Here is a 25493-nt window from a genome sequence, read left to right as displayed (position 1 = left end):
ATCTCTAAGGAAAACACAATATAGATGTTAATAAACCAATTTTCATTAGCAAGGAAATGTTTACATGGTTGTTGCTTTCTGGTGTTTTGTCAAGCAGAATTCCTGTGTTTGTCATGGCTGAATTTATTTTTAGTTTGTTTTTCCGGTACTTGTGTATTATCACGGCGCCCCCGATGTTGGTCGCAGCGAGCCACCGAGCCCAAAGCGAGGCGAGCGCACGCGTATACCTGTGAAGTTATGCGCATCCCCTCGCGAGGCTCGCTGCGCTCGACACGCTTCGGGCTCGGTGGCTCGCTGCGCTCGCCACACTTTATAAGATCAAACCCACACCGACGTGCATTTCTGTGTGATGGTTCAAAGTTCATGAGGATGTTGCCTTGTAATACTGTAGAGTGGAAAAGTTTCCCATAGCTTCTATTTTATACTGTACATAAATGGCAGGTATAATGCTTGTTGCAATCGGCAACTTGTCCACACTTCCACTCTTTAGGAGTTTTAGTACTTGTCTTTATCCATCATACCTCAGAAATGTCACTAGCTCTTGGTGACTTGCTAGGCATGAATATTGGTTCAGTAAGCACTAATGGTGAGTTCAACTTTAGTTACTGTTGGAATTTCTTCTCTTTCAGGGTCAGCTGTCCATATTACAAGAGAAAATTGATCACTTGGAGCGTCTTCTAGCAGAAAATAATGAGATCATTTCTAATATAAGAGACTCTGTAATCAACCTTAGTGAATCTGTGAAAGATGGGCAGGAACATCCAGAAGCCATAAATATTAGTAGTGGATCATTTTCTCAGCTGTTACCCTCTGCACCTGCATTGCTTTCAGTCAATAAGGAGGATTGCCGGTTTGCTGTTTCGAGTGGTAGCCAAAAATCGCAGGTCCAGGTAAGCATTTTCCTGCTGTTTGCACAGAGCACAACAACTAAGAGGCTATATTCAATTTGCTGTTGCCTACTCTGTATTGTATGTATTGGTTAGGCTTTTTGTGTAGTAAATGTCTTTCCTGTTCTAGTTTTATGTGACCGTTACAAGTTTTTCTAATCTGTCTTTTCCCATAAACAGACTTCATTTCCTGGCCTGGCTGTGGTACAACACTGCCTTTAGAAGGTTTTCCCAGAGAGAGTAGATCATTTATTTTGGCTACAATATTCATGATGATGTATTTAAAGAAACACTTTAGTATAGTATATTAGACCATTTTCCTATAAGAATAAATGGTGTGTGTGTTTTCACTAGCATCTACAAGCTGGGATCAGGGCCCTGTTTCTATAGCCTATATGGTTTTTAGGCCGCATACAGATGGAGCGGGCCTCGCTCTTGCCGGGGATGGCGGCAGATTCGCCATCCACCATCCCCCGCCAGCCATATCTGATCTGCGAAAGGGGACGCACGAGATGCGCGTGCATCCCCATCTGACGGTACTGCCCCCGGGTCCCCGCCGGCTTGGCGGGGTTCACCCGGGGTCCCCACCACCTCCCCGCTCTCCCACCTAACCCTGTCCGTCTACCTGAAGCGGAGACGGACAGGGTACCCATCGCCCCGCCTCCCGGAAACTGAAACGTGCGTGCGTGTGAGACGCACGCGCATCTCAGTCAGATGGAGCGCCTCCCCACTGGCGGATCGCCAGCAGAGACAATCTGGCGATTCGCCAGCAAGAGCGAGGCCCGCTCCATCTGTACTTTTAAAGTATATTTGCTGTTGTTCTGCCTTTATTATTTATATAATTGTAATCTTGCAATTTTGTTTTTATATATGATGATATATAATAATAGAATGGACATGATAACATTACCCTTTGGGAAAAGCACATTTGTAAATAGTCTCTTTACATAATCTCCAAGCACTGTGAAACCTGGATTTTCACAAGCTGGTTCAGATAACCTACGGTCCTTTCTAGGTCCAAACCCTGGTAGCTATCCAGGAGAGATTGTTGGGTTATGGGACCTGGGGTTTTATTGGGGGTGTTTACATGTGCAAAAACCCTGAATATTAGAGGTCATGGAAAAAGGGGTGTATGAGGGCCTTTGGTTGTATGATTTGGCTTTAATTTGTGCTAAGGTAGAAAAAAACATAACTAAAATTTTATATTAATAGATATAAAAAAAAAAACTTTATACTTTAAAAAAATATGTATACAGTGGTGCTAGGATAAAGAGCGACCAATAGTGTCTATAAAATGTATTATGCACACGATACAAGAAACATCTTTAGAAACAAGCGTATTTCCAAATGCATCAAGACTAACTGCATTGGGAATCTCAACCTCTCCTACCTACCACATCTACTAAGATAAACTAGCTTCCACTGGTAACATGATCTTGGAAGTTGCCCAAGGGTAGTGTCCAAAGAAAGCAAGACACACTTAATGCATTTTGGAAACGAAGTCCTTCATCAGAAGCGTGTCTGTGACTTGCTTTGCTCGAGTTTAAATACACAGCGCAATCTGCTATCCGGCGTGCGCTACACTGTTGGTGTGGAACGCACGGCCATCTTACTTCTGCCGGATAGCCGAAGTTGTCATAGAATTTACACTGATTGCTATGTATATTTAAACTCGACCATAGCAAGTCACAGACATGCTTCTGAAGAAGGATTTACTATCCGAAACACGTTAAGTGTGTCTTGCTTTCTTTGGGCACCTTCAGGATTCTATTACCAGTGAAAGCTAGCGACCAGATCAAGAGCTGGTGACTGCGGTCACTGAACCTTTGGACACCTATGGTTCCTGATTGTGCCTTGGGATTGATTTTTCATGCTTTTAAACTGGTATAAATTGTAAGTGCAAACCTTTTATTAAATTACCATATTTTAAACGTTATGCACTGTCTTCTCTTTTTTTCTCCTTTTACATGTAACCACAATTAATATGGGAGGAGGAGAGTGACCTTTTATTCTATGTGGTAGTTTGCCAATTTATGTACTGATCCCAACAACTGACTACTTTTGGTTGCAACTTATGCATGTTCAAACTTTAAATTTTTATCCCATACATGTGGTGTTAATTAACTTCTATTTGGGAACCCTAGAAGCGCTGAACACCTATTTGTTCCTTTGTACATGCTATATATTTAGTCTCTTATATAGCGCATCAGATTACGTTGCGCATTACAATTTTAGACCGTGACAAACTGTGTAACAGACAGACTTGGAGGTAAAAGGGCCCTGCTGCAAGCTTACAATCTATAGGGACATAGGAGGGAAACACAAGGACAGGCACCATTAAAAGCATAGCTGTCCCACCAAGTTGCAAGTGCAGAAGGATAGATTGATATGGACACCATAAGAATGTAAACTTGTAAGGTCAGACCGGCAATGCATAGATATATATTTACATGAGTGCCTCTGAGAGTTATACGGATGGTACCTAAATTTGGTAGGCTTGCCTGAAGATGTGTGTATTCTGGGAAAGCTTGACTTTTTGGAGGCTAGTGGAGAGACTGATTGGATGTGGAAGAACATTCCATAGGATGGGAGCATTCCATAGGGTGTGGTGTGTATGCCATGAAAAGGGCCCACCTGTGTACACGGGTGCAGAAATTCTAGGCTGCTGTTGGCTTTATAGCTTTGGGCGCTGCTGCGGTGTGCTTACAGTTGCTGAAGGGAGCCTGGGGAGAGTAATGACAGCCTTGCACGTAGCTGCCGTTTCCGACAAAAACCATGGGGTTTGCGTGTAATTCGCCAGTCCTTGTGTTTTTGGACTGTTGTATTTAAACAAAAACATTTTTTGACAGTCAGAGAAAAGGCCCGGACATTGATAAGGCTCATGCAAATTCGACCTATTAATGTCGAAACCGGTCAATATTTCCATCTGTTGAAAATATCAACTAACATTGAATATCCCCCTAAATGTCTACAAATGGTGGACGTTTACTATTTTACATTGAACTGAATATACACAAAAGAAAAATCTTGGTCTAGGAATTGTGATTCTATTCATCTATCTCTCGAGTATGGACCTTCTTTTTTTTTTTTTTTTTTTTATTATTTCATAAAAGTTTAATAAATTACCCTACTTGTGTACCATTTTAAATACCCCAAAATTATAAATGTTTTTGTAAATAGAATTAAAATATTGATTTCATTGGCTGATTTTTAGTTCTCAATGTATATTCAAGCTTCAAAATTTAAACATACACGTATGTACCAATATCCCTGAATAAATGTATTTCTATACACCTCACATTGAATTATTCTGTATTTCACTGTGTTATTCTGTGTGTTTGTGGGAGGTTACAGTTCTCCAGCATGGTGAGAAAGATAACCTGTGTTTTTGCAGCACAAAGTTTGTGCCTGGGTCCACTTCACAAATTACTTGTGAACAATGCATGTCTCCACAGCTTAGTGGGGTGTCACCCCAACTCAGTGGGACACCGCAGTCAGACTCCCAGGAGCCTGAGTTGGACTACTGGTATTAAAACTATGCTGCAAAATGTGTCCTCACAATTGGCTGCAAATACTGTGAAGGCCAAGCAGGTGCAGCAGGATTTATCAGTCCTGTCGGCAAGGGTGGATAATATCGCCCCCCCCCCCCATCAAGCGCGCATCAGCCGCCATTTTGCCTGATTCTGATGCAGATTCACAGATAAGCGGTGATGATGAGGAGCCCTTACAGGTCTTCCCTCCGAGGCCCTGAACCTCTCATTATTGCAATGAGAGAGGTGTTGGATCTCCCTCTGGCTGAGTCAGACTAATTGAACCCCTTTTCTTTTGCTTCTCCAAAGGAAACAAAAAATATTGTTTCTTCCTCGCGCTCCATGTCAGCCATTACTATGGGTTATTCCCTCTCTCTCCAGGTTTAGACAGGTAGACTTGTAACTCCTCCCACCTTGGGTATATCTCTGCCTCCTCCCCTTCCTCTCCAGTCCTTTTTTCTGTCTCTAAGTTAGGCTAGGTAGTATAGGTTTGTTATGTTTGTTCTAGGGCTTACCTCAGGTAATGCAGCATTTCAGTCCTGTGTGGCTGAGCTGATCCGGGTGGCGCCCGGGGGAGATGAGGTTCTCATAAGGCAGCGTCCTGCACTGAGTCCTCCTTAGAAAGCGGCAGCACATGTTCCTCTGCTTCCCCGTGACCAGTGGGGTATACATGGAGCCTGACGAGCGGTCAGAATGCCGGGGCTGAAAGACACGAGTTCAGGACACGGCGGAAGTGACGCGAACATCCGTTCACTGAAGGGGATACTGACAGCCGGAAGCAGTTTCTTGCTAGAACCGCTTCAGCATACGGACGGAAGTGAGTACCTGGCGTCCGGAAGCGCGTACTGCGCATGTGCAGGCGCTCGGCGCTAGGTATAAAAGGCTTTATTATGACAAGTGAATACTCGTTTGAGTACAATGCTGCTGATATCCATGATGGATCCAGAAGCCAATTGCTGCTCCCCCCCAAGCCAGAATCTGCCGTGGAGAGGTAAGCCCTCAGAGGTGCTACTACTATTATGGTCACTTGGTAGAAATAGTTAGTGACAGGATTTTTCTGCTTATTATAGTGTGTCTAAAGTTCCTACTAAGAAGAAAGCGAAGACCAAGAACATCCCCAATAACTGCATGTCATGCGATAAGGATTTCCCTGTGGAAAAGGGCATTAATCTGTGCAAGGATTGTAGACAACCTGCAGTTGCACAACCTGTGGTTCTAACTCAATTAATGCAGTGGATGAAAGATTCCTTTGTTACCAAGGAGGAACTGAGGGATGTGCAGGGAACTAAAAGAACCAGATCCCAAACTAGCTTGGAGTGTGATGCGGGATCTGACTCGCCTTTAATTAATGCAGATGACACAGACACCTAAGAACCAGAGTTATCTATATATATATATATATATATATATATATATATATATATATATATATATATATATATATATATATATATATATATATATATCTCTAGCTATGGACTATAAGGAAAAGAAAGATGAGACCCCTGATTCCTTATTTGAAGATAGAGTGGTTAAGAATAGAAGTTTTCCTGTGCACAAAGTGCTTAAGGCTTTGATGATTGATCAATGGAAAAATGTGGATAAAAAATTCAGTAATTACAAGAGAGTAGAAAGAATGTTTCCTTTTTAAGGATGAGTTATTCGAGAAATACTGTAAGGTGCCAAAGGTTGATGCTGCTGTCTCTGAGGTTGTTTACAAGACCACTATATTACTGGAAGACGGCGCCAATCTTAGAGATAGTATGGACAAAAAAGTTGAAATGGCACTGAAGAAAGTACATAACACATCCACAGTGGCATTAAAAGCCGGGGTAGCCATGGCCTCAACCTCGAGAGCTCATAGTTTGGGGTACCAATATGTCTTCCGACATAGAAGAAAAAATTTCAAGACCGTACCTGATAAAGAATTTGAATGTCATGATGAAGGCTATAGAGTTTCTATGTGAAGCATCTTTAGATGTTGTCGAATATTCTGCTAAAGCCATGGCAGCTGGTGTAGCAGCGAGACGTGCCGTCTGGTTGCGTAGCTGGTCAGCATAATTCAAAGAATCGTCTTATATATAGCCATGGAGAAGCTCAGAAGAAACAGAATTATCGTAAGTATAATTGAATCCTTTTTCCCTTTGACTCGGTCAGGAGGAAAGTGTGGGAGGAGCCTCCGGTGGTTGGTGCTTCAGTATCCAGGTTGTCCAAAAAGGTGGTACTCCCTTTCCCATGTTCTGCCACTCTGAAGGATAATTCAGATAAGAACCACCGTGAAAGCCATATCTATGGCAAGTGGTGCATATCAGAGACCAGTCCTCACCAGCTGCTGGGTGGCAATCTATCCATACCTGGGCTTCTCAGATCCAGGAGGGCATGTTGGCAGATATGTCAGTGGCACAAGTGGCAAAGAGACTGCGCCATATCCAAGACACTGCAAAAGTACTTTGTGAGGCTCAAAAAGAGCGATGTTGGGTCGCAGGGCCCTGTGGTTACGCCAGTGGGTGGCAGACGCTGACTCCAAGCGTAGTGGAAAAACTTTCCCTTTTAAAGGGGAAAAGCTGTTCGACACTGAGTTAGATGATCTCATCTCCAAAGCATCGGTGGGGAAAAAGACGTTTCTTCCGACCTCATCCAAGCAAACCAGACGCCCCTTCTCAGGGAGTTCGCCGGCCCGTCCCCTCACAGGTTCTTCCAATCAGGATTACCAGCAGCTGCTTAGGACCAGGTGATCCTGCGCCAAGCAGTACACAGACTGGTAAAGTCAATGGTCATTGTGCCGGTCCCAGTGGCGTGACAGGGCAGGGGTTATTACTCCATCCTGTTCATAGTGCCAAAACCGGAGGGATCGGTACGACCCATCCTGGACCTAAAGACTCTGAACCCTTACTTAAAGATGTGCAAGTTCAGAATGGAGTCTTTAAGGGCAGTTAATGGCAAGTTTGGAGGAGGGAGAATTCCTAGTGTCATCCCTATCTGGGGCCCACATTAGGCATTCCTGAGATTTGCTCTGAAAGACAAGCATTTTCAATTCAGAGCTTTGCCATTCGGTGTGTCGACTGCTCTGCACATTTTTACCAAAGTGATGGCGGAAATGATGCTGCTACTCCAGAAGGAGAGGGATCAATCTCTTCCCTTACCTGGACCATATGCTAATCAAAGCAAGATCGGAACAGGTCCAAAAACCAAAGGGTGTTTCTTCCCCCAAGAGAAAATGATTGCCATTCAGACTCTGGTCTCGGAGGTTCTGGCCAAGACTAAGGTTCACCAATGTATCCAGCTTCTGGGGAAAATGGTGGCTACCTTCGAGGCAATCCAGTTCAGGAGGTTCCATTCCAACTGGACATGCTGAGCAAATGGTCAGGGTCATACCTCCTGATGCACAAGTGGATATTCCTGTCCCATCAAGCCCGCCAATTGCTCCTGTGGTGGACGTATGCACCAAACATGTTGGCTGATGGAGGTTCGGAATCCAGGATTGGATCCTCCTAACAACGTACGCCAGTCTGTTGGGATGGGGAGCGGTGGCACAGGGCAGGTCCTTTCTGGTCCGATGGACCTTGTGGGAGTCAAAATGTATATCCATGTCCTGAAATTGAGGGCAATTTTATTATGCGATCCTACAGGCTCAGTCACTCCTTCAAGATCGAGCTATCCAGGTGCAATCCGACAATGCCACAACGGTGGCATAAGTCAACCGCCAAGGAACAACAAAGAGCAGGTCGTGCATGCGGGAGGTCACCAAGATCCTGTCCTGGGCAGAAGTGCATGTGACTGCAATCTCAGCCATTTTTATCCCGGGGGGTGGACAACTGGGAGGCAGACTTTCTCAGTCGCCAAGACTTCCACCCCGGGAAGTGGAGTCTCAACCCCCAGGTGTTTGCGGGCATTGTGGATCGATGGGGTCGACCACAAATCAACCTCATGGCGTCCAAGTTCAACAACAAGGTCGCCAGGTACTGCTGAAGAACCAGAGATCCTCAGGTGGATGCCCTGACGACAGTGTGGTCATTCGACCTAGTGTATCTGTTCCACTTCCATTGCTGGTGAAGTGCTGAAGCGAGTCCGCAGTCAAAGGGTGGAAGCCATTCTAGTGGTGCCAGATTGACCACGACGGGCGTGCTGCGCAGATCTTCAGGCCCTGTTGGTGGAGCACCCGTGGCGTCTACCTCTCAGAAGCCATCTGCTCACTTAAGGTCCCTACATCTAACAGGACTTAGGGCGGCTTAGTTTAACGGCCTGGAGGATGAGCGGCAGATTCTAGCTCATAAAAGCCTTCACGCCTCAGTCATAACCATGATGACTCAAACTCGGAAGCCGGTAACAGCGGCTCGCTACCATCATTTGTAGAAAATATGTATCGTGGTGTGAAGGAAAAAAGATTTCCACCGGCGGAATTTAAACTGGATAGTTTTCTCAGATTCCTGCAGGCAGGTCTGGATTTGGGCCTACGTTTGGGCGCTTTAAATATACAGATTTTGGCCCTGTCAATCTTATTCCAGAAGAGATTGGCTGGCTGTCTTACTAGAGGTACAGACTTTCCTTCAAGGAGTCCTTCATATTCAGCCTCCTTTTGTGCCGCCTACGGCTCCGTGGAGTTTTGGATGTAGTTTTGTCATTCTTACAGTTCTGGTTTGAACCATTAACGTTGGTGGAAGTGCCTCACCTGGAAGACTGTGGTTCTTTTGGCATTGGCCTCGGCTCTGAGTTAGGGGCTTTGTCCTGTAAGATCCCATACTTAATTTTTCATGAGGACAGAGCGGAGTTGAGAACAAACCCGCAGTTTCTCCCTAAGGTGATTTCTCTGTTTCATCTAAACCAACCTCTTGTGGTTCCTTCCGGTTCCAATTCTCCAGATATTCCGGAATCCCTGGACGTGGTTCAAGCTTTGCGTGTATACATCCAGATAACGGCGAGAGTCCGTAAGTCGGACTGCCTCTTTGTACTATATGATGCACAGAAGAAGGGCCGTCGGGCCTCTAAGCAGTCCATTGCACGTTGGATTCGTGCAACAATTCAACAGGCTTATGTAGTGGCTGCCTACACCTTCAGGATTGAACGCATATTTCGCGAGGTAGGTGGGCGCATACTGGGTGTTTCAGCCTTACAGCTCTGCAACTTGGTCGGGTCAGCATACCTTTGTAAAATTTTACAAGTTTGACGCCCTGGCCAAAGAGAATACCCTGTTTGGGTGGACGGTATTGTAGAAGTCTCTGCATGTTCCCACCCCTTCTGGAAGCTTTGGGACTTCCCCAATGTCTTGAGACCATCCCAGTATCCCATTGGACGATAGACGATAGATTTTAATACCTACCGGTAAATCTTTTTCACAAAGTCCTTATGGGATACTGGGCACCCGCCCAGTGCGGTGTCTTGCTGCAGATAGTTCGTCTGGTTGTTGAAAAGTCCACCTATTTTCACTATGGTGGCTTCATGTTGAGTTCAGTTTTTTGTTTTGGTTGTATGTGGGTGTGCTGGTATAAATCTCACCACATGTTTCACACATATGTATTTACATATTGACCTATATCCTTCCTCTCATGTTCATCCTCCTTCGGGCACAGTTTTTTTAACTTAACTGGTTCGTGGGTGAGGAATCAGGGGGAGGAGCCAGTACACCCTGTTCGAAGTTTTATATATGTGCCAGTCTATGCGGATACCCTCTAATACCCAATGTCTTGCAATTAAAGTTATTTTATTTGTTCATTTACGTTAGTCTATTAATTATATTTTTGATAATATTTGGTTCATGTTACTAGATTAGGAGCAGCATTAATTTGACTGTTTTACTTATCTTTTAATTATAGTTCTTAATTTCATGTAATGTATTGTGTGGGAAAATGTATAAGCGCACAAAATAATTTAGAGCTCTTTTTTTGTGTCCTACTGTGTGTTTGTTTTTTGTGTTTTTACTGTAGTGTTTTCATTACGTATTTCGTTGCAGCAGTTTCAACATGCTTACGGTTGTTATTATTAGTATTATTATTATATGAAACTCAAGTAAAATTGTGCTGTAATTAGCTAGTGTGTTTCCTCTTTGCCCACTCTATATAACACAATCGGGCCAGATCTCATTTGCTTATTTTCAAAATCAATTACTCTCCTTTTTTATTGGTTAATGATGAATAATATAAAATTCGTGATAAAGTTGAGCTGTAAAATAAAAGAAGAAAAAATGCAGACAAATGTGAAAGCTTTGTCAGTTAAATTTGGACACATTTACTATGAGCTGTATAGTCCCTGTATGTACACCTGTTCTCTCTGGCCATGATTGAAGTTACCTGTACAGTTCTATTTCATACCGCTGCTGTGTTAAGGCCTTGGGCCCTTGTGTAATTATTTTCGATCAAAGATCTTTGGCTCTAAACACTTATCTTGACTGGTTTTCTATACCCACTTTTCTCTTTCAGTGGGGAAACTATTTTGAAAGAACAGCTGTTTTGAGACCTGTATGGAGTTTTTTTCCTTTGTTGTCTTAATGTGCACCTAATGAAGTTTTTAATTTAAACACCTCTAAACCACTTTCAATGGTGGTAATGCGCAGTTACAAACTATTTTTAATTACAATAACACTAAAGTAAATGTACAAAATTTGAATTGAGTGAATATAAAAAGATAATTGTGACTAAGGTTGCACTACAGCGTAATCTATTTATTCACTGTATTTAAAATCCTATATAAATTTTTTGCGGTCGGTAATCATATCCTACACAGCTGTTCTTACCAGTGCATTGGGCTTCTACGCTTCCGAGGTCAGATGGATAAGCTTACTGCGATGATCCATTACTGTCCTCAGTGTACCCAATCAGTTCTGTGTGAACACCACTATTTCTTGAACGTCCTATGGGATATTGGGATCGTCTCAAGAAATTGGGGTATTAGAGGGTATCCGCAGGAGACAGGCACATCTATAACTTTGAACTGGGTGTACTGGCTCCTCCCTTCTGATTCCCTGCCCATGAACCAGTTTAGAAAAATGTGCCCTCAGGAGGGGATGCACACTGCTGGAGCTCCAGAGAGTTTGTCTTCTATTTTATTTTATTATTTTGGGCATGCTGTGTTGGACTTCACAGCATTCCTGCTTTATGGGAAGTCAGGAGAAGGGTTAAGTTGCAGGCCTCTTAAAGTACCGAGCTGTCCCTGCTGCAGGACCAGCATGCTGCACACTCCTGACTCAGTCCGAAGAAGTCATTGGTGAGTACACACTGGGGTACCCCGGTGCATCATACAGCAAGATGCGGCTGTCGCGGTGTCCCTGCACAGGGACCGCGTAGGCCCTCCGTCACAGACTGGATGCTAGGGCTAGCCACTGGACCACTAGGGCAGTTATCCATAAAAATGCTGTTCCCTACAGCAAGCACCAGTATAAATATTAGTATAAGCCCAGCGCCATTATAGCGGGCGGGGCTTGTTTAGAGCAGGACGAGAGCTCTGTGGGCGGCAACACTGCTTCCTGCTTCTCCCTGCAGTGCCATTATTGCCTGTCAGACGCTCTCCAGTGGCATTGGAGAGGGAAATCTGCAGCAGAAACAGCAAGTGTTTTATGCTTAAAAAGCGCTTGTGTGTTACACTGTGCACTCAATACTGTATAGCATATTACTTGTATGTATATGTGCTTGTCAACCAACTCCTCATTCTGGGAGTTCAGGTTAAGGGTGTGCTGGTCCCCTCAGACTTCAAATACTGTGCAGACCAAGTAAGTGCAACAGGATTTAACAGTCCTGTCGGCAAGGGTGTATAATTCTACTCCCAACCCGGACAAACCACCAAGCGCACCTCGGCCGCCATGTTGCCTGAGTCTGATACAGACTCACAGAACAACAGTGACGACGAGGAGCCATTACAGGACTCTGTCATGCCTGCGTGGCCCAGAACCTCTCATTATGACAATAAGTGGTGTTAGATCTCCCCCTGGCGGAATCAGAAGAGGGGGACCCATTTTTTGTTTCACAGAGAAAACAAAACATTGTCTTTCCTGAACAGGCTGATTTAGAGGACACATTTAAGGAAGCCTGGAAACAGCCGGAAAAACGTTTTCAGCTGTCTAAAAGGTTCAAATCCGCCTTTCCTTTTGACTCAGTTAGTAGAAACGTGTGGGAGGAGCCACCGGTTGTGGATGCTTTGGTGTCCAAAAAGGTGGTACTCCCTATCCCTGGGTCTGCCTCACTTAAGGATAGTTCAAATAAAAAAGCTGGATACCACCCTGAAAGCCTTCTACACGGCAAGTGGTGCGTCTCAGAGGCCAGTCCTCGCCAGCTGCTGGATGGCAAAGTCTATTCATACCTGGGCCTCACAAATCCAGGAGGGCTTGTTGGCAGATATGTCAGTGGTTTTCACAAAGGAAAAGGGGGGGAAGGGGAAGGGAAAGAAAATTCTCGCACTGACTACAATTATTGCTACAATAAATTGGAACCAATGTATAGATTCATTATCATACATAGATGTATAGTTCATAGATTGGTGGTGCTCCCAAGAGTCATGGTATATTGTACAGAAAAACAAAAGGGAAAAGATGACTCTCTTTTTGGGGCACTCTTAATTATTTTAATATCATTTATTAATAGATGTATTTAGAACATAGTATATTGACAGCTTAATTACAAATGGGTGCAATAATATTACCCATTCAGCACTTGACCACGTGAAAAAATATGTAAATGTATCAGCAGGGATATTTGATGTTACTCAGATTGCGGGTTAACACAACCCTATGAGGCATTCATCATCCCCAGCTGAAAGTGGTACAAATAGTAAATAAAAATAAAAAAAGTTTTTTTATATTTTTCTAATGCAATTAAAAGCTTGACGAAATCTTAGACATGCTTATGCTTTTTCTGACGGGATACCTCCATTCATAATCCTCTTAGATTGAGGCATTCATATAGTCATGTATGGGGATACCCTTAGGATCGAGATGAGGTAGGGATAGAGATAAATACAGCTCACCGATAGATTTCCCTTGGTGGGCCTTTTAAGCTCAGCCGTGTGTCCCAAGGACAGTGAACGGAACTGAGAGGTTTGCCTCCAAATGGTGGGGTCTCTATCGGATGAGTGAAGGAAGGTATGGGGATCTGCTGTTGCTGACAGAACTCAGTGGCACCCCTGTTGGTAAAACCAGTGCAGGGGTACTTGATCTGGGACCAGCAGCAATGAGAGTCCCCTAATTTAGCAAGAGAAAAGAGGACAGTAATACTGTGCTATATTTAATACACGTTTTTCATGAATTCATAAAGTTTTTAGTCCCTTTAAAGCTCGTTGCCAATTATCCTCTACAAAGGCTAATTATCCTAATGATCTCTAGTTGAGATATGCAAATTTTGTTATTATCATGATTATGACAAATAGATTGCTTTCAGACAATATCCGCGGCATATCCCTAACGTTTCCAAAATGAGCTGACAAAATTTCTCTTCCAACCATACAATCTCCTCAAAAAATCGCTCAATGTGTATGCTAGATGTTAAATAAATAAATTATGCACACATAAGGTTCACAATCAAAATCTGCATGTATTGAAAAGAGGAGTATACCAAGTCTGCAAGGATGTACTACCTTTTAGGCTGGTTAGGTCCCTGAAATGTACAGGCATTCGTTTTATGTATATAGAAGAGACACTTGTTATCTGTCAGCAAAAGTTATGCTGTTGACCAGAAGGATTTTTAAACTAGTTCACAAAAATGTACCAAAAAATATATATGATATAAATAATGATCACTGTGGGAATACACCCCACGATACACCAATGACTGATCCTTTTGGAAATAAAGTTACTAATACAATAAGAGTATGCCACTCAAAAATATATCAATTAGAGCAGCCTTCTTACATATAGGCTAGATGTCAGCAGCTCAAAGTTTGTCTGGGATAACCAGACACAGATACACTATGACTGAAAACAAAGTTGCAAGTTTAAGTGGAAACATTTAACACGATCTGCACATAAGAAGATACACTTAGCCTTTCCATGACTCGATCCATGTATGAGGTCCCGTCAGAATTTTAAGCATATGCGTGATGGACGCGCGTTTCGCCTTGAATACCGAGGCTTGTTCACCCACGTGGTATTGTTGCCGCTGGGCTATGTATTTATAGCGCTAAATTGGCGCTTCCTACGTAACGCAGGAGATGGCGTTACTCCTGATTGGGTAGTGTTCCTCTGAATACCCCACGTGGGGCCGACTCGCTATTTCCCTGCTCCCTGAACGTGTATGTATAGTTGAGACACGTAGTGACGTTCTCTGATTCTAAACTTCCCTTGCGTCCCCACGTACCTTGGCGTCTTCCACTGGAGACATTGCTTGGTAACCTCCCTGTCACAAGTGATTTGTGATTCTTATACCTCTACCTGTTTGAAGAGGTAACGTATTCTCCCTCAGTTCATGTGCAGGCTGACATCTATTCTCATTGAACGAACTGTGACATATGTATTTGCTATGATATATTTTAGCTTTTTTTACATATAATACGGTTATATGGCCATATAGTTATTAGATAATTATATATCTCAAAGCTATATGCGTTGTTCCTCATGAAATTAATGATTCTATTTATAGAGATTTTTTGTTAGGATGTATGTAGGTAGTGCAATTGGAATATAGGAATAGATAATATTAGGAATAAAGAAAATGGAAAAAATGTAAAAGTATATAGAGTGAAAAATATATAAATATGTGTATATGTAGTGACAAAAGTATACAACACATATATATGTATATTAGATGAGTGTGGAAATATTTATTCTGTGTTAACCCGCAATCTGAGTAACATCAGATATGTCAGTGGCGCAGGTCACTGATAGAGTGCGCCATATCCAAGACACTGCAAAAGTGCTGTGTGATGCTCAAAAAGAACTGTGAGCCATTAACGCCCGCACCTCTGCCATGGCGGTGTCGGGTCGTAGGGCCCTGTGCCCACGCCAGTGGGTAGCAGACGCTTACTCCATGCGTAGTGTAGAAAAAGGGGAGAAGCTGTTCGGCAGTAAGTTAGATTACCTCATTTCCAAAGGATGTGAACAAGCCCCAGGGAGGGGAGAAACGCGTCTTCCGTGCCATCTGGCAAACTTCTCTACACCCCTGACATTGCACACAAAGCAAGGACCGGCTCCCTAACAGACTGCTCTCGTGAAAGACACGGATAGTACCCGGCGCGCGTCGCCCAGCTATTGCTACACTGCATACTGTGTAGTAGCGACCTGCTGTTATCCCGGCGCCTCCTGTTCGGCAATATGCCAGTAAGAGATTGAAGTCCTTGACAGTAACAGTGTTACAGGACGGGTCCGCAGCATACTGCTCCTAACAGATAAGAAACAATAACCTACTGCATTTAAACTAATCAAGCACTCTGTGGGATAAAATCTCCTAAACCTGTTTCTTTATTTTAAAATTCTCTCACGGAACTGCCATTATTTCACTGCACTGTCCTTTATGAACAACAGTCATAATTAGGTACAGTTTTTTTTGTGAGCAGCAGAAGCATTCCTTTTGGCCAACCATTATTTATGCCGTGATTCCCTTTTTTTCTCTACCCTTCCTAACAATCATCCTCTGATTCACGATGTTTGGGGCTACAGGGAGTGACTAAAGGTAATCATTGGCACTTTAGTATCCAACCTCCAAATTGGATACCTTTCCAATCTATAACGTGCCCAATTTATCTCTCCATGACTTTAACTCTCTACACTAGACCTTTCAATCTATGAAGGGCCAATGAATTATCACTAAAATATCTGGATACATATGTATACTCTGAATTGATACAGTGTTGTCATATACAAAAATCTTGAATTGATAGAGTTTTTGCTGATTGGAAACTAAGTGTCCCATTTGAGCCTTGATTTTACCCCATTACAGACTGTTTTCAGACCAGTGGATATTTAGTTAATCCCACTTATAACAATCAGTACTTAAATGTGAGGATAAAATGTTGGTTTATGTTCATTGAGACACTGGGGAAATTATTTGATTGAGTTTCAGGAATAGTTAAACGGTTGTTATTTTCAAACGGCCAAAATTAAATTGTTTATTATTTTTCCTGATAAACTGAACTCTGCAATATTCGCTACATCTGTAAACATATACCCTGTGTGTGTGTGTGTATGTATGTATGTGTGTGTATGTATGTATGTATGTATGTGTGTGTGTATATATATATATATATATATATATATTTTATATATTTATTTATTTATTTATTGCTTTGCTGAGACATCCACAATTTAGTGATTAATTTCTGGAGTGTGGTCTAGTACCCCCGCTTTCTAGGCGGGGGATTTTTGCCTTTTAAATCTAGGTTTGTATGTGTTGTGTGTGTTTCAATATATCTCATGTTCTGAGATTACTTTTATCTTATAAATTTGATACTATTAAAAGCTAAGTTTTAAAACATTAATTACCCATTGAATCCACAGTATACCTTTTTGATACATATATCATTTGTTTCAAGTGTGCCCCCCAAAAAGTCGTCTTTTTCTACATGTGTAATATATGCTATTTCCTTACTCAGGGGAGCACCCCCAACCCGACTATAATACGACACTGACTAGCTACTCAGGTTATTTATTTGGGATTTGGATATATCTGAAATTTATATCCGTTTTCTATCTCGGCCTTAATTATTTTTGAGGTCAAGGCGGAACTCCAGTGCGGGAACCACCCCCAAAAAAAACCTCCTTTCCAAAGCAACAGCAGGAAAATCCACATTTCTGCCGACAATGTCCACGCAGACCAGGCGTCCATTCTCTTTGCAGTCACATCAGCCGTTTCAGTTATTTCGGCCTTCCAGGCCCAAGCAGCGGGCAAGAGGAGCTTCCTCTGCTGCCAGAGGTGACGGGGGCAAGTTCAGAAAGGCTGCAGCCCCAGTATCCCAGGACCGTCCTATTGGGACAGCAAACCAAAAGCCCTCCGCATGACCCGGGGGTCTCCCCACAAGTCTCTGAAGTGGGGTCCTGTAAGCGCACTAGGCCACGTGTGGGATGTCTCTCATCTGGACTCCTGGGTGAGGGATCCTATTTCCAATGGCTACAGGCTGGAGTTCGCAGGACCTCCCACTCACAGGTTCTTCCGTTCAGGCTTACCAGCAGCTGCGGTGGATCAGGTAAACTTGCGCCAAGCAATACACAGACTGGTAAAATCGCTCGTCATTGTACCAGTCCCAGTGGAGGAACAGGGCAGGGGTTATTACTCCAACCTGTTCATTGTACTGAAACCGGACGGGTTGGTACGGCCCATACTGAATCTAAAGTCCCTGAACCCATTTTTCAGAATGGAGTCACTGAGGTAATAGCAAGCCTGGAGGAGGGAGAATTCCTAGTGTCTTTAGACGTGCAGGACGCATACCTCCACATCCCTATCTTGGGCCCTCATCAGGCATTTCTGAGATTTTCTCTGAGATGAGTACTTTCAGTTCTGGGCTCTTCCATTCGGTCTGTCAACGGCGCCTAGCATCTTTACAAAGGTCATGGCGGATATGATGATTTTGTTGAGGAGGGAAGGGATCAAAATCATCCCATACCTAGACTATTTGCTAATCAAACAAGATCGTAACGGATTCTGGTACGTGATATTGTCATAACCAGACAGGTTCTGTCAGACCAGGGGTGGATTCTCAATATCCCCAAGTCCTCCTTGAACCCGACACGTCGCCTTCTTTTTCTGGGAATGGTATTGAACTCCGTGGAAGAAAAAAGTTTTTCTCTTTCCCAGGAGAAAACGATGGCCATTCAGACTCTGGTCTCAGAGATTCTGGCCAAGCCTCAAGTATCTGTTCACCAATGTATCCAGCTTCTGGGTAAAATGTTGGCTACCTTTGAGGCAATCCAGTTTGGGAGGTTCCACTCCAGAGTGTTCCAACTGGACTTGCTGAGCAAATGGTCAGGGCTGCATCTCCTGATGCACAAGAGGAGTTTCCTGTCACATCAAGCCCGACAATCGCTACTGTGGTGGACCCATGCTTGAAACCTGTTAGCAGGAAGGAGGTTCGGGATCCAAGATTGGATCCTCCTATCAATGGATGCCAGCCTGTTGGGATGGTGAGTGGGAGTCGAAACTCCACATCAATGTCCTGAAATTGAGCTGTGTACTACGAGATACTACAGGCTCAATCGTTTCTCCAGAATCAGGTGGTCCAGGTAAAATCCGACAATGCTACAACAGTGGCATATGTCAACCGCCAAGGGGGACTCTTGCATGAGGTAGGTCTCCAAGATTCTGTCTTGAGCAGAACTGAATGTGATCGCAATTTCAGCCATCTTCATCCCAGGAGTGGACAACTGGGAGGCAGACTTTCTCAGTCGCCACAACCTCCACTCCGAGGAGTGGAGTCTCAACCCTCAGGTGTTTGCGAGCATTGTGGATCGATGGGGTTGTCCACAAATCTACCTCATGGCGTCCAAGTTCAACAACAGGGTCGCCAGGTACTGCTCAAGAACCGGTTATCCTCGGGCAGAAGCCATAGTTGCCCTGACGATGGCGTGGTCCTTCAGCCTAGTGTACATGTTTCCATTGCTGGCAAGGGTGCTCAAAACGGTACAAAGTCAAAGGGTGGAAGCCATTCTAGTAGCACCAGATTGGCCAAGAAGGGCATGGTACGCGGATCTTCAGGCCCTGTTGCTGGAGGTACCTTGGCGTCTACCTCCCAGAAGCGATCTGCTCACTCAAGGCCCCTGCGTTTACCAGGACATAGGGCGGCTTCGTTTAACGGCCTGGAGGTTGAGCGGCAGATTCTAGCCTATAAAGGCCTTCACGCATCAGTCATATCCACAAGCCGATAACAGCGACCCATTGCCACCATATTTGGAGAAAATCTGTAGGGTGGTGTGAGGAAAAGATTTCCACCAGCAGAATTTAACCTGGATAGGTTTCTTAGATTCCTGCAAGCTGGTTTGGATTTGGGCGTACGCTTGGGCTCTTTAAAGGTCCAGATTTCAGGCCTGTCCATTTTCTTCCAGAAAAAAAAATTGGCTGCATTACCTGGAGGTGCAGATTCCTTCAAGGAGTCCTTCATATTCAGCCTCCTTTTTGTACCACCTACAGCGCCGTGGAGCTTGGACATGGTTTTAGCCTTCTTACAGTTGTCATGGTTTAAACTTTTGGCAGTGGTGGATCTCACCTGGAAAACTGGTACTTTTGGCATTAGCCTCGGTTCATAGTCTCTGAGTTATGGGCTCTATCTTGTAAGAGTCCCTACTTGGTTTTTCACGAGGACAGAGCAGAGTTGAGAACAAACCCGCAGTTCCTCCTGAAGGTGATCTCCTCCTTTCATCTGAACCAACCTCTTGTGGTTCCTTCTAGTTAAAGTTCTCCGGATATTCCAGAGTCCTTGGACGTGGTTTGTGCTCTGTGTGTCTACATTCAGAGAACAGCGAGAGCTCGCAAGACGGACTGCCTCTTTGTGCTCTACGATGAGCAGAAGAAAGGACGTCTGGCATCAAAACAGTCCATTGCACATTGGATGCGTGCGGTGGTACAGCAGGCTTATTTAGTAGCGGGCTTGCCTACTCCTTCAGGATTGAAGGCGCATTCCACTAGGTCAGTGGGCGCATTTCCTAATATATTTTAGCATTGTACGTAATGTTAAATTCCTATGTAAAATCGGGTCCATTGTATGCCATTATAATGGCATACAATGCGACCAATGCGATGGACCCGATTTTACAGGAACCAATGTTAAATGGCCCCCCATACCCAATTTTTGATTGTATACCCACCCTGATGGGTAATTGGTATGTCAAATGCCCCCCCCCCCCATTGTTAACGCCACCCCACGATGAACGCCAACCCGAAGCGTGGTGAGCGCAGCGAGCCCGCGAGGGGTGGCAGTACGCATCCTCCGACCTTTTCATACCCCCACTATCCACTTCGGCGTGGAGTTGATTTTATATAGTGAGGCGAGCGCAGCGAGGGGACGCGTAATAGCTGAAGTAATGCGCGGGGCTCGCTGCGCTTGCCACGCTTCGGGCTCGGTGGCTCGCCACACTATATAAAATCAACTCCACGCCGACGTGGATAGTGGGGGTATGAAAAGGTTGGAGGATGCGTACCGCCGCCCCGCGCAGGCTCGCTGTGCTCGCCACGCTTCGGGTTCACGTTGATCATGGCGTTAACAATGGGGAGGCATACCATGAAAAATGGGGTCTGGGGGGCATTTTACATTGGGGCCAATGTAAGATCGGTTCTCAGGGACCATTTCACATTGGTTCCAATCGCATCACATGCAACTTGGTTGCATGCGATGCGATTGACCCGATTTTTGCAACCCGATTGCATACAATTAAAATCGGTGGCGCCGTGCTAGGAAACAAGTACCGTTAAATCAACACACTGACACACCAGATAAATAAAACTTTTATTCCATACAGAGCCCACTCATACAGATACTTGCCTATGTTGAGCCATTAGGTAGCTCTACGTTCGTCCAGTCCTGAAGAAATCCTGTGGGTACCTGTGGAAGAAAACCTACTCATTAGGTTCTCCAGTGTAGATCGGGTCCGCTTCGTTCCAAAGTAGCACCCAGTGCTTCGCAAAAAAAATAAACCGAAAAACCCAATCCAGCGAAATGACAGGAGGAGACACGGGTAGTGTTTACATCCTGCGGCTCCTCCCGAATGCCGCTATTGGCCGCCCAGCAGCCTAACGACTCCTGATGTGCTGCTAGGCACATATAATTGACAAGAACTGCAGCACACCAGCCTCTTTGAAATAAACTCTTTACTCCACAGCAACATTTTAATACATCACCGGTATTGTCTTCAGGCTAACAATCTGTACAAACATACTTTTATACACCTTCAACCTGCGTCTCCCCCACCCGGCATGCAAGCCAGATTCAGTGACTCTAATTAGTGACGTTGTCAACACAGCGCCATTCCATAGCGTCCTGTGTGAGTTAGTTTACCTGTAACTATGGTGATATAGTGACTCATGCACAAAAAAAAACATATACACATACAATAACATTACACAAATCACATTACAGAAACAAGAAAAACACATTATACAAGAGAATAGACAATATTTTTTATACTTATTTGGACTTCTATATATCTAACCTACAATTATATCTATATTTAGCCAAGCACCGTATCGACTATTTTAATTGAGTAGTACTCCATGGGCCAGATTCTCTAAGCTTCAAAAGTGTTAAAATGCAGAGTGATAAACAGCCAGCCAATCGGCTCCTTTCTGATATTTTTCAAACACAGCCTGTGACATGGCAGATAGGAGCTGATTGGCTGGCTTTTTATCACTTGAAGCTTAGAGAATCTGGGGGCAGATGTATTAAGCCTCGTGAAGAGATAAACTGGAGATAAAGTGGAAGGAGATAATGCACCAGCCAATCAGATCCCAACTGTCATATTTCAAACACAGCTGATTGGCTGGTGTGTTATCTCTTCCAAGTTATCTCCACTTTATCTCCAGTTTATCTCTTCTCCAGGCTTAATACATCTGCCCCCTGGCCCCTTGACTTGAAGCTTTATTCAGACCCCATGGAGCTATCGCATCGAAGCGCAGGATCCACCTGTCTTCACACTGTAATCGGTGTAACCCCTGGTCTCCCCCTCGCATGCCGCAACATGATCGATCATCCGATATTAGATGGCTGCCATCCTGTGATAATAATTTTATTATAAATGTGTGTCACAGAAACATTACCATCTGTTGGCAGCAAGTGAAACTATATCTTTCTCTCAGAGGTAATCATGTACAATTCCTTTTTTTCTAGGTTTCGAAGCATGTGCTATGTATATAGATGTTCTTTTATAAATGACATCAATTGTATTTTTGCTGTAGGCTTGTGCAGAATTGTTGATCTGTATTGCACCATTGTAACCATATGTTTTGAATTGCTCAGCAAATACACTGCCCTATTAGCGGTTTAGCTGTGATTCATTAATATAGCCTTATTTTATTTTTTTAATAGGTCTAATTTGTAAATGTAAATACTGGCACAATGACAATATTTGTACCTTACCCAACAAGTTCCCTTTGTTCTGGCAGCTTTTTCAGTGGAGACTGTTGTTTTTTTGTTTTACCCCAGGCTTAAGAGACAGTTTAGTCTTCTTCTCCCATGGGGCCTACACGCATAGGGATCCCTGGGCATTTTCAAAGAGATCTCACTAGATCCCTTAGAATATGTGAGAAATGACTAACCTAGGTTAGTGTAGAGCGCTTGTCCGGCGTTGTTTTGAAAATAAAAATGGACAGGAGAAAGCAGCGCTGATTTTTACCAATCAATATATGATTCATTTAATAACAATTTAACATGTTAAAATACACAACAATAAAAAACAAAAATGCTGCGAGTGACAGGTATCCATATTGTGAATGGCAAGAGACTTCCGGGGATAAATGAGGTCCGATCAGATGTATCAGCAGGTGGGACAAGTTCTTTGGTGTAGAAAGGTGTCTCCTTGAAAATGAATTGGGTCCAGGGGGCAGGTCACTCGCAGCAGTGAGGACTCCCGATCCGGCTAATTCCAACTGTGCCATCGGTTGAGTCCACCCTAACACCTTCAGGACACCATAAAGTGGCCAATACGGACTCCATCTTATTTATCCACTGAGATCAGAGAAGGACAAATCATTCTCCAATTTGGTGACTATAGAATTGGGTCCATTTCAATAGATTTTTTTTATATATTGTTTCATTTTTTTTTTTATTGTGGTGTATTTTTACATGTTAAATTGTTATTGAATTAATCATATTGATTGGTAAAAATCAGTGCTGCTTTCTCCTGTCCACCCTTAGAAAATGCCCCTACATCCATAGCGATGTGTGACCCAGTGACTAATATCCATCATGCTGGATAAATCTAGTTAATTGCTGGGGTAAAGGCCAGTGTTCTGCCCTGACAGATCGCTCAGCACTGACACATCGCTGTGTTCTGAGGGATTGTGCTGAGCGATCTAGCATCCCTCAGAACACTCAGCCGTGTCGCTGTGTATGTAGGCCCCATTACTTTTAGATTGTTTGTTTGTGATTTACCCATACCAGTATCCTGTAAATCTATAGACGCAAGCTTTAGAATGCAACAATACCTGTCCTTGTGTTTATCCTTTGTCTATCTTTGTGCTGTTGCAATTTTTAAGATCTCTTCCTGTTTGCATATTTTAAAGCACAGGTCTTTACTTGGTGATTTTGAATGCAACTAAAATATGTTGAAAAAGCCGAACATATAATTACTACCTGTTTGTTATTTGGGCAGAGACATGACCTGAAAAAGCTCTTTGTATGGTTTAATAGTGAATAACCTTTCCCTTAGCAGAGATAGTTGCCTTTTTTTTAGGTCTCGGGGGATGCCCTAAATAGTACACGTTACATAGTACACGGTACAATAGCCGGCTGAGTTATAATTGTAATGACCTTATGTTTGTTGTGTCCTTGTAAGGCTTTTTTTTTTCTGCTCTGTCTGTTTTTAGTGTGTGTGTGTGTGTGTGTGTGTGTGTGTGTGTGTGTGTGTGTGTCTGAATGTTATGTTTGATTAATGTATATAAACCATTGACAGGTAAATAATGTAAGATTGATTATCTCATTTTAGTGGCACCTGTCATGGGGAGGGGATATATGCACAGATGTTTAGGTAGCTAACAAATGGAAAATGTAAGGTTTTGAGTGACTGACAAGGGTCAAATTTATAATGACCAGACCTCTAGATTGGAACATCTCCTCTAATGGGCAGTTTGTGTGGTGTTCTAGTAAGTAGTGGTTAGTACCTACCAAGAGAGATTGTTTGTGTCCCCTACCCCACAGGAGAGGGGATGCAGTTAGAATCCCGGCGTACCCATGAGTAGAATATGCCTACAATGTGCACATGAGCATCGGATCTGGACCATAGAGCGTAGAAAGAAGGTGACCTGGTCTGATGGACCACTTTACATCACATGGACTGCTGTATCTTGTGCTTTGTTTACAAGGGGAAGAGATGGCTCCAGGATGCCTTACAAGAAGAAAGGCAAGCTGGTAGAAACCTTGTGATGCTGTGGGTAAAGCTCTCCTGGGAAACCTTGGATATTGGTACATTGCTGTAAGGCAATGGTATTACCTGATGGTTGTGGCCTTTTTCATCAGGATAATCTGCCCTGTCACACAGCAGAAATGATTCAGGAATGGGTTGTGGAACATGGCGTTTAAGGTGTTTCGATGTCCTTCAAATCCCACAGCTCTCAGTCTGATGGAGCATCTGTAGGATGTGCCAGAAATACAAGTCTGAGCCCTGGAGGCCCCACATTACTTTGGTTAAATGATAAGCAGCTAATGGGTGGGATTCTCTAAAGCAGAAATGTGGTAAAAACCTAGTTATCTGGGTTTTTACTGCATTTCTGTATTCTGTAACCCCCCTCCGCAGTGTCAGCGCTGCGAAGGGAATTGCTAGCGAAAGCTGGCAATTTCCTGCAGAAGCCTATGGGCTTCTTACCGCAACGCTGTGTGAGGGATCCTTCACAGATCCCTCCCAGCATGCCCTGCGGCCAGACCAGATGCTCTGTGCATGCTGAGATGGACTCTCGGATCTCAGACCCGGAGATGCAGGTAACCTTTTCACATGGGTATGGAAAAATTACTTATCACAGCATCGTGGAATGGCACATAATAGAGCAGTGGCAATGCAGATGGCCATTTCAGTGCTGGCTTGCACCTTACCCTTTTTTTTTTTTTTTCTGTGAGTGAATCGTTTTTTGTGTGACTGAATCGGTATATAAAGCGTTATATAAAGCGTTATGATGTGGCTTTCTACCCGAAGTTCTGTTGTGCGTTATTTATGATGTTTGTATGTATATTGCACAAAATGTTATACTGCATTGCTTCTGTAGTACACAGTGGTGCTTTGCTCAGTCTGTAGTGTGAATAGGAAGCAAAATTTAATGAAAAACAAAGCACACTAGGGGGTCATCTTATTAACCCCAAAGGGTGCGAGTTGCCGCTCCGGTGCTGTTTTAACACTGAAAACGGCACCCGAGTTAAGCCTTAAGGTGCCCATACACGGTGCGATTAGTACTAGATTGCATAACATCTAGTACAAAAAGCATACAATGTGCTACAGCACCATGCATTTAGTACTAGATACAAAGCAATCTAGTAC

At 43.7% G+C, this 25493-nt stretch overlaps 1 protein-coding gene across 1 annotated transcript in view; it reads left to right on the top strand.

Moving 5' to 3' along the window:
- The window catches only part of MAN2A1 (mannosidase alpha class 2A member 1), a 151543-nt gene that overhangs the window by 15995 nt on the left and 110055 nt on the right, over window positions 1-25493 (top strand). Inside the window, exon 2 of the mRNA XM_083151681.1 lies at window positions 630-890. Within this exon, the coding sequence (XP_083007807.1) occupies window positions 630-890 (261 nt within the window). The remainder of the gene's footprint in view (window positions 1-629; window positions 891-25493) is intronic.

Source organism: Crinia signifera, chromosome 1 (assembly GCF_055691185.1).
Source record: "Crinia signifera chromosome 1, ASM5569118v1, whole genome shotgun sequence".
NCBI classification, from domain to species: Eukaryota; Metazoa; Chordata; class Amphibia; order Anura; family Myobatrachidae; genus Crinia; species Crinia signifera.
Note: the sequence above shows the minus strand (reverse complement) of the source record. Positions and strands in the feature narration are given on the sequence as shown.